The following is a 9563-nucleotide window of genomic DNA, read 5'->3' as shown; positions in this document are numbered from 1 at the left end:
CGACGCGTAAATAAATATGTCGTCATCGTTGCTATAGATTAAATCCAGGTCTCCATAATAAATATGTGTGGATATTAAAAATAATGAGCGAAAATAACTTGGATTTATATTTTTAATCGTTAATTTACTAGTGGAAATTCTAATATTATTAGGTTAAGTTTTATACGTACTTATGTAAAAATAAGTAATAAAATTCTGTATTTGTTTATTATTACTAATGTAGCATTATGTTATCTGTGTTATTCTTTGAAAATGTGACAACTTTGTTTAATACGCATCACTATAATATTGTACAAGATAAAACTGTACTTTCTACTTTAACCCGCGGCTTTGCTCGTGTGGAATCCATACAAAATTCAGTCTTTTAATATAAATAATTGGGCAAAACAAAGATTTTCATGTTCTTTATTTTTATTTGTAACTTTACCTTGTGTGTCTAAATTAAATATTAAAATCAAATATCTAGCATTTCTTCCATGCGAATAGAATACGGAACATCGTGGACAGAGGTCCAATTAACGGTATTTGAGCGAGCAATGACGTCATCGACAAGTTCTTCTCGAAACTCCTGCCAACGTCTCGCCGCAACAAACTCTTTAAACAACTGCTTTTTTGTGGGTATCTACAAAAAACAAATTATTACTTTAATATTTTCAATGTCTGTTAACGAACTAAACAAAATACTAATAAATTACTTGTTCAAACGTAGATATTACTAGAATTTGTTATTTTATCATCGAAAACATGTACTTTTTAAAATAGTTGTAAATACAAGTGAATGTGTTAAATATTCACATACCTTCTTTTCTAGATAGTGTTGAATTCTCGTCCAAATATTAGCCGTATTACGCTGTAGCAACCATATTTTTGGTAGTAGCATGCAGTCCACATGGGTCAATGCAACTATACGCCTATCGCGCATATTTTCACCAAAACCAAAGCTTGACCCTGGATTTAATTGACAGACCTAAAAATTATATCCATTTGTGAAAGGCTTTATATCAACTTTTGTTATTCTTCTTCTCTTCCTACGCATAGAAATCTTTAAACTTATTAGGCAAAAAACTCACACATTTGCATGTATAATGTATATGTACGAACATTTTAACAACATGCTATAGATTAAGATACAATACCACAGATAAAATAATGCTATGACACTACGAAAGCTCAATTTTTTTAATTTTACATAATTTCAACCATTGACAAATATAATAATGCAAAAATCCTTAAACCTGCATAAAATATGTTTTAAGATTTTGTGGAGGACGTCTCATTCCCGGGCTTTCGGTGATAACGCTCAACCTGAAGAAAAAAACACTATCACATATTGCTATAAAGTGCATTATTCTATTCTTGTTTCGTACAATAATACTTATATGATATTGATACTGAATTTTCTTATTTACCTTACAGATGGTCTCATTTCTGAATGTACGGAAGGTCGTAGAAAATCTTTTGATTTATTTTCTTCGGCCGATATTTGAATCGATGTTGTGGCACTTTCTTTGCTGGTTCGAGCGGTGTCTTGCTCAATAACCACTTGGACACTATCTCGTGCCAGTGGATCGGATGATTTGCGTCTGGTTGTACTTGGATGTTTCAAAATACTAGCCCTAACTTTCGACTCGCTTTTCATTCCTGTCGCAGCATCTTGCTGTTTACTAACTACTGAATCACGACCTTCAGAGCTCTTACTGTCTTTTATCAGATCTTTATATGCCCCAAAATATTTAGTGTCGAAATCTTGTTCACTCTCCTCTTTTGGTATCTTAATCGCAAACAAAAAAAATTATATCAGTATGAGATTATTTTAAGAACTTTATAGACGCATGATCTTAAACTATACATACGTAAGGGTCATACAAGGCATAGTAATTGCGGCCTAGACGCGTCGTAACAATCACTTGTAGAGATTCAATCATCTGACATCTGCCTGATAGGATAAAATAAACGAAATTGGCTACACCCACGCCGTCACCGAGCAAAGTCTCATTTGGTTCGTACGATTTCATCTTCGCAACAATACAACCTTCACGACGCGCTACCTACCCAAAGCAAGACAATGATCGTTTATTTTCTGCATTCCTCAGCAAATATTATCTTAAATATTAATCATTTTACCTCATCAAGGGCATCAAAGTAAGTAAATGCGGACATGGCACGTCGAACTTCATCCCACTGCTTCTGCACAGATGCCTGAAGAACATTTTTGAAGTCCTCCTTCATGAGTGCAAGTAATTCGCAATGACCTAGAGAATAATAACGTAAACACTTCCTAGGTGACGTAAATTTTTAAAGGAACCTGCTCACAATTCAGTACACGTTGTATACATAACAACGGTAACTAAGTTACAATGTATAAGAAATGCAAATTTATGCGGGAAAATCAGGGAATAATGATAAATTTTGGTATTACAACTAAACGTAATTAATGTAAAAAATTTATTATGCATGCTACGCTATATTGATACACGTCAAATATAAGATGTGTGTTTTTACATTATAATATTTCATATTGATAGATATGGCTAGTAAACAAACTAACCAGTAGTAGTTACAGTGGCGGTTCTAGGTATGTTATGCAAAAGGGAAACTTCTCCAAACATATCTCCAGGGTGCATCACACCCACATCAACAGACACGTATTGTTGAAGTAGTTCATCAAATACCATTTGACTGACCACAACGTCTCCCGTGACTATGAAATAGAGGGCGTGGGCTTCATGATGTTGACGGACTATGGTACGGCCTGGGCCGTAATATTTGAAATACGTCACTGCAGCAAGCTTTTTCTTAACATGCTAGAACATTCAATTGAGCACTGCTAATGAGATACAATATCGACCTGTTCACGCTTTTCTTAAGTAATAGTTGAAAATATCACCAGACTATTTCTTTATTAGTAATTAAAAATCACATAAAAATCAACAAATTTTGGTCGACTTATTCATTACTGTACCATATTTAAAAATAATTAATACATAAAACTGAATCCCATAATACAATATTTTAATTTGCAAATTATATTGAAACAACATACATTAGGATATCGTTTAAAACATTTTAGGCCACCGATAATGCGAAAAATATACTTCTTTTCCTGATCTGTACGTTCTTCTGCTGGCTTATTCAATAGGGCTTTATCCTGAAATAATAGATAATTAATACCTGCACTGAACGTTCCAAATCGTATACACATACAATACTCAGTCCTAAATCAGAAAAGCCAAAATTTTATTAAGGAAACAAAATTATTCGTTTTAGATTAATTAAAGAGTAATTACAATTGACATAGGTATGATTGAATAATACCTAATTTCAGTTCGCGTCTGGAAGTTAGAACGATAAACCTGTATGCATGCACGATGTGAATTGAGAACTATAAAATAGGCATTTCTGATGTTTATATGAGGAGTGACAGTAGCGGTATATAGCGGGAACAGCGGTTAGGTATTTACCTACAGTATATAAATGAAATTTTATTTCTTAATCTCCAATTCAGCTTAAGTTAACTCATTCATGATAATTATGTCAAAATGGTCTAGGATATTATTATGTAGTTGTATTCATTAACCTGTATGCTTAGCAATTGTTTCTTCTTAGCTTTGCCTCTTACGGCTTGCTCTACTCTGCGTTTAACGTCATCTAGACCTTCATATTGGTCAACTGCTTCTATCAGCCAGTAAGCATTTGCCATAACGAGCCGACCGAGCGCACGAAATAAGCATTTAGCGCGATGTTTTCGCTTCATTTGTTCTTCAGGATCCTAATAGAATATACTACAGTTTAGATAAATGCAACATTCGATGATATGGTGACGAATTTCAAGTTAAAAATAAAGACTACCAACAATGTAGGTAAATTGAAATAATATTGTGTCGTAATAAAAGTATAAACAAAATTACCAATTCTTTCTTAGCTCCTCCACGGGAAGCCATATTAACGGGTTATAAAAAATATAATATTATTTATAAAATTCTGTATCCAAAATAATATTCGCGAAGTATGAATGTACTTTTATCAAAATATTTATTTCTAAATCAATATTTTCCACGATAATCATAAATGACAGAAAATCTAATCAAATAAGGTTCAATAACTAAATCCAAATATCTAATAATATAAAGTAAGTAAAGTATCTCAATGGCATGTAAAAGATCTAAGTTCCTCTTAGGCATAAAAGAACAAATTTTAATATTTCTAATATGAATACATAATGGATAAAAACGTCCCTCTGATGGAGAAATTAAATTATAATACCTGTAAGTAAACCCTTAATTTTGCATTGCAACTCTTCACCCATATAAATTACCAATGGAAAATGTACATAAGTATTGTGAGTGTGAGTGAAACGTCTATGTAAAGAGTTACATTGTTCAAAATGAAGTGAAATTTCATTCTTTATAAATTCATCATCATCAGCCCATATATGTTCCCACTGCTGGGACACAGGCCTCCTATGAGGGTTCAGGCCATAATCCACCACGCTGGCCAAGTGCGGGTTGGTAGATGTCACATGTCGTCGAACTTTTGATTCTCGGACATGTCGGTTTCTTCACGATGTTTTCCTTGACCGTTTTAAGCAGTGGTGATGTTATCTACATGTGCAGATAAATTGAAATATCAATTTATTTCCTGCACGCTCGCCCGGTCTCGAACCCCTACTTATCGATTTTGAAGTTCGAGGTTCTCACCTCTGAGCCACCACTGCTTTTTAAATTAATTTTTTTTGCTTTATAAATTAAATGTGGTTAAATCACAGAATTTAACTGTATTTTTTTATTAAATCTTTTTTATGTAATCATTTTAGAATACAATTTTTATTTTAAAATACATTTATCATAAATAGTCCAAAACACGAGTATTTATGTGAAGACAAGAAATAAGTAAGTCTTTTTGTCTATGGCCATATAAAATGTCATGATTTGACAATTTTTAAATTTGACAACTGCTGGGTGATTGGCAAATTAAAGCTTCTGAGGAGTATCCCGGCTATTAACAAACACTGTTTATTAATTTGTTATACCAGTTCTAAATAACAAAGCATAATGGTATTTTTCCTATACTTTGTTTTACTCAAATTCCATTCCGTTCTTAAGTTTGTGGCATTACTATAAATGTGCTTTATTCATTTCAGAGTTTCGGTCTTCCTTCGGTCAAGGTAAAGCCAGACTTCGAAAACAATGTACCCCTACACGAAGGAACTTTTGGTGTTCCCAATCCAATGGTGGCTGGACTTGCATGTACAAAAAATAAGTTAGCGGTAGCTCATCCACTACAAATATCGGAGAAAAATGTAAGAAATTGATTTTATATGAATTAGAAAATAATTGTTATTTTCTAACTTATTCAGCATTTAGTTTTACAGCAACATCTACATGATATAACCTAAACATAACTAAAATCACTGAGCATGATCATATATAAATAATGTATTATTTTTTAAAAAGATCATAATTTCACATCAATACAGATTCAATGTGTAGGCACAGCTAGCGTTAAGCTTCTTTCTCATAATTTGCTAATTTAATCCTATAAATATTTTCAGTATCATTTAAATGAAGAAAAAATGAATATGGCTATGCTTCGAAACATTCAAGGACTTCATGCTCCACTGAAATTGTCAATGGAGAAAAAGTTTTCAAGCAAGGTAAGTTTAGTCCTCATTAAGAACTGTTACTGGTTTTTATATATGTATTTTCAATATAGATTTATATTATCATAAGTTTCATGATCTCATCCGGATCATGAAACCTAAATTATCTTATATTTTTGAGTATATGTCATTATATATGAAATTGTAACATGAAAATATTGTATTTTCATATATTCTTGATAAGTGTACAAAGTTTGAATGAATTCTCTACATTAGTAAGGATGTATCAAGTCTAAATGACAGTTTCATACAAACATACACAAGTGAAGCTAATAAAACCATGTCAAAATAGCTTATGTAGCCCAAGCAAATGATACCGTGCACCAATCTTTAACAAAGCCATTGCCATAGGTTACTATGGCAAAGTGTTGAATCCTGACTAATAAAATGTGATAGATTTCATGAATAAAACACAAGTGCTTAATAGAAATACATTCATGTAAAAGAATATAACAAATTGGAAGATTTAATCACTATCTTATACCTTTAAAAGAGCAATTCTTGTATATATATATATATATAGTTGGAATCTCGGAATCGGCTCCAACGATTTTCATGAAATTTAGTATATAGGGGGTTTCGGGGGCGATAAATCGATCTAGCTAGGAATTTTTTTTAGAAAATGTCATATTCGTGTTTTATTCGTGTTTTTTTTTTCCTGACATCTATTGGTGAATAATAATACTATTTTGCGTCGTAGATAGCTGGATAACTAAAATAACACATAGGCACTTTTTATACCGATATTCCTACGGGATACGGACTTACGCGGTTTCAACCGCGGGTCACAGCTAGTGTAATATAAAACAAAGTCGCTTTCTCTGTCCCTATGTATGCTTAAATCTTTAAAACTATGCATTGCATTTTGATGGGTTTTTTTTGTATATAGATAGTAATACAAGAGGAAGCTTTATATGTATAATAATATCTATTAAACTGCTCCAAATTAACATGTACGAAGCCACAGGCAAAAGCTAGTAAAATTATTAAAGTCCTGAACATGCTCTGCCCGCTTTTAAGCGATAAGGAAAGGATTGATGACTGGAAAGAAGGAATGGACTGGTTAGGGCGAGGAGAAGGAAATAGGCCTCTGGCTCCCCCACTCACCGTATGAAACACGATAGAAAGCTATTATTTCACGCCGGTTTTCTGTGGGGGTGTGGTACTTCCCCGGCGAGCTGGCCCAATTCGTGCCGAAGCATGCTCGACTCCGGCAATAGATTGTAATGAACACATAACTCAAGAGAAATAAATTCTTTTTCAGATTGGTCGTCTACCTTTTCTTCCAAGTTCAAACTTTCAACAGAATGTCCTAACTGGAAGGTATTTGGACATTGGCTTTGAAGATATCCTGAACACTCCAGAATTGTGTGAAGTGGCCGGACAACCTCATGCTGTGGTTGAACGATCTTTAGGTTTATTGTAACACCCCTAACTTAGTGTAACAACAATTTATTCTGTATCAATTTCTAAATAAACACAAAAAACAACGCTTTTTTTTCAATAATCTTTTATTTTATTTAAAAGATCCTTAATTTTTAACGATGTCTAATATTCTTAGCTTACAAATCTTCTTTACTTCATTTATTCCAGTTTGTATTTCTTGTTCCCTTGTGTTATCATATCGCTTTTGCAATCCTTCAATTATTGATAATACCTTGTTTTCTCTTGCACAGATGATAAATGGAAATCCAAATTTCTTCTTGTATCTAGAAAAAAAAGGAAAATGAATTCCCTCGCCCCTTGCGATATGAGTATTAAATATCTATTTCACTAACCTATTTTCATAATGGACAAGTAGGCTTTCTGTGTCCTGAACAAACCAAGACATTTTTTTATCGTCCTCATCGGGAATAGAAAACCAAAGAGAGGGAAAAAAATTGAAATAAAGTTATACTACACTGATTTCCTTTGCGTATTTGTTATTGAACTAGCTATCTATGAGAGGATAGTTAAAAATTTTACAACATTAATATAAATGTCAACACCTACTAGATAGAATGTATACGTCAGTTTCGAGTGACTGGTGGCCATTTTCAAGTGCAAATAGGATTTTCAGAGTTAGAGATCATTATTAATTGCTAAGATAACACCATAATAATACTGTCACTGTACGCAAGCACTCACATATTTTTGTAACAGTGCCATCTATCATTTATATGAGTAAACATTGCAGTGCTAAACTTTTTTGCTATTACTACTGAATTATAGATGGCTCTGTATTCACTTTGAAATGTTATAAAATATCTACTAGATAGAGCCACAAATTTCTCATCCAAAACAAATAATCATTGAAATCGTAGAAAAAAAAAAATTGCATTTAGTTTAAAATTATAATTAACATTATCAAAATGATAACTTTGGAAACTAAATTATTTATTAAAATAATGAAAAATTACCTATCTATATTAAATTCCTATGTTTTTATTTAGCTACTACTTTTTAAAAACCTATGTTTTTCTTATGTCATACTTTACTAACCGTTCATTACATAAGTCGATGATAGACTTCTGTTCACTGGTGACGTCTTGAAGACCAGCACTTCTCTGCTCCTCAGTAGATTCCTTTGTGAGTGCCCCTTGAGCGGCTAATCGTCCAGCAAGGTCTGGATGAGATTGCAATATTTGTAATTTACCTGAAAGTTTATTTTTGCATTGTGTAATAAAACAGACGATTAAAAGAGCTTGGCTTGTATTCTTTGTTAAATTATAGGTAAGTTTACGGAGCGAAGTAAGGCAGGACTATAATTATTAAATAGTCCTACAATTTCCAAACATATCTCAATGCATATGGCTGATCTTAATGTAGGCTATCCTGCTGGGGAAGAAATGTAGCTATTTAGATCACAATGTTCAGGCATAAGCGCTGACACATATCCCTCTCATGGCCCCCTATCCGACTCACTGTGTGTGATGCAAGACTGACTCGACCAGAAATACCAGGACCAACACCTTCAAATTTCACGCGGCATTGGACGGGAATGGAGAAAACGGGAATGGAGAACGGTGGGTAACATTTGCCAAACAGCATTTTGTCAAATCTTGTCTATATGTTGCAATATCGAGATTCGACAACATTTTTAATGAATAATGATAGTATACAGAAAAACAAAATTTGGACATGAACGTATAGGTAGTAGGTACTTTGAGCCACAAAACTGTCTGATGTATGTACTTAAGTAGTAGAATTACTAGCCTTAAGCCGCACACAAAACTACGAATAGAAACTTTCATCTCCTTCGTCTACCCTTATTGGGCTTGATGAAAAAAAGAACTGTTTGCTGTATAATATGACATTCAACTTTTCTTTATAATTTTCTGATTTCATCCAAATCAGTGCTTTGATTGTAGATTTAAGTGGTGAAGTGTATATTTGTTACACGGACAGACTTTCGTATATTCTATAGGTATAAATATATATTTTTTTTTCGATATCTAAGGCTTGTATTTGCATTAATAGGTTACGGAGATCACGCTAATTCTGACGTCAGTTTATCTTTTAACCAAACATTGTGATGTAAGTAAGTAAAATACTGTTAAACACTAAAACTAAATCCATTCAGTTGTTTGTATCAAGTGAAGTCATAAAACTACAAAATATAATAGCTTTGAGTCCAAAATTCTTATGGATCTCGTAAATACCTACTTTCACACACATCAGCTACCGTTGCTTTGATTGATAGCTGTACCTACAAAATAGGTAGATACATACGTGGGTAGGTAGAGGCACTAATAGATTTAGTAACTAGATTGTATTGTTTAATCATTACCTACATTAATTAATTTTACCTAGAGACCATTTGTTTAATTTTATAATATCCACTAAAAAAATGTACCTAGTCTTGCCATAAATATTGTAATAAAGAAAAAAGAAAATTGTTAACTGCAAATAACATTTATTACTT

At 32.7% G+C, this 9563-nt stretch overlaps 3 protein-coding genes across 4 annotated transcripts in view; 1 reads left to right on the top strand and 2 right to left on the bottom strand.

Annotated features, from left to right (window-relative positions):
* Positions 1–426: 426 nt before the first annotated feature.
* Positions 427–3941, bottom strand: LOC119833491. Its single transcript, XM_038357514.1, has 10 exons — positions 3909–3941; positions 3578–3769; positions 3044–3148; positions 2549–2804; positions 2125–2252; positions 1854–2048; positions 1410–1771; positions 1236–1305; positions 800–967; positions 427–622 (listed from the first exon to the last, which is right to left on the bottom strand). The coding sequence occupies exons 1-10, from the start codon at positions 3939–3941 to the stop codon at positions 455–457; spliced, it is 1677 nt and encodes a 558-aa protein (XP_038213442.1). The 3' UTR covers positions 427–454.
* Positions 3942–4913: 972 nt separating this feature from the next.
* Positions 4914–7166, top strand: LOC119833261 (proteasome maturation protein). Its single transcript, XM_038357228.1, has 4 exons — positions 4914–5054; positions 5141–5299; positions 5552–5653; positions 6924–7166. Exons 1-4 carry the CDS (start codon positions 5052–5054, stop codon positions 7083–7085), a joined length of 426 nt encoding a protein of 141 aa, XP_038213156.1. The 5' UTR covers positions 4914–5051; the 3' UTR covers positions 7086–7166.
* A 5-nt stretch (positions 7167–7171) lies between these two features.
* Positions 7172–9563, bottom strand: part of LOC119833262 (2-oxo-4-hydroxy-4-carboxy-5-ureidoimidazoline decarboxylase-like) — a 4010-nt gene continuing 1618 nt past the window's right edge. The window contains exons 2-3 of one of the 2 annotated variants that reach the window (XM_038357229.1): positions 8141–8294; positions 7172–7368 (exon numbers count right to left, since the gene is read on the bottom strand). In XM_038357229.1, coding sequence (XP_038213157.1) covers positions 7191–7368; positions 8141–8294 — 332 coding nt within the window. In that variant the 3' untranslated portion in view covers positions 7172–7190. Of the gene's footprint in view, positions 7369–7651; positions 7786–8140; positions 8295–9563 lie in introns of those variants that run through there. The other variant, XR_005287945.1, reaches the window with a different exon arrangement.

The sequence above is a fragment of the Zerene cesonia genome, chromosome 17 (assembly GCF_012273895.1).
Source record: "Zerene cesonia ecotype Mississippi chromosome 17, Zerene_cesonia_1.1, whole genome shotgun sequence".
Classification (NCBI taxonomy): domain Eukaryota; kingdom Metazoa; phylum Arthropoda; class Insecta; order Lepidoptera; family Pieridae; genus Zerene; species Zerene cesonia.
The sequence above is the reverse complement of the archived record's forward strand: the minus strand, read 5'-3'. Positions and strand labels throughout refer to the sequence as shown.

Bases quoted from the DNA above. Each gene is read 5' to 3' on its own strand.
- LOC119833491 (XM_038357514.1), bottom strand. From the start codon at position 3,941: ATGGCTTCCCGTGGAGGAGCTAAGAAAGAATTG. The intron at 2,805-3,043 runs GTATGTTGTTTC...TGAATGTTCTAG, and splicing joins GTTTTAAACGATATCCTAAT to CATGTTAAGAAAAAGCTTGC. The intron at 1,306-1,409 runs GTAAATAAGAAA...TTTTTTCTTCAG, and splicing joins GAAATGAGACCATCTGTAAG to GTTGAGCGTTATCACCGAAA.
- LOC119833261 (XM_038357228.1), top strand. The intron at 5,300-5,551 runs GTAAGAAATTGA...AAATATTTTCAG, and splicing joins TACAAATATCGGAGAAAAAT to TATCATTTAAATGAAGAAAA. The intron at 5,654-6,923 runs GTAAGTTTAGTC...ATTCTTTTTCAG, and splicing joins AGAAAAAGTTTTCAAGCAAG to ATTGGTCGTCTACCTTTTCT.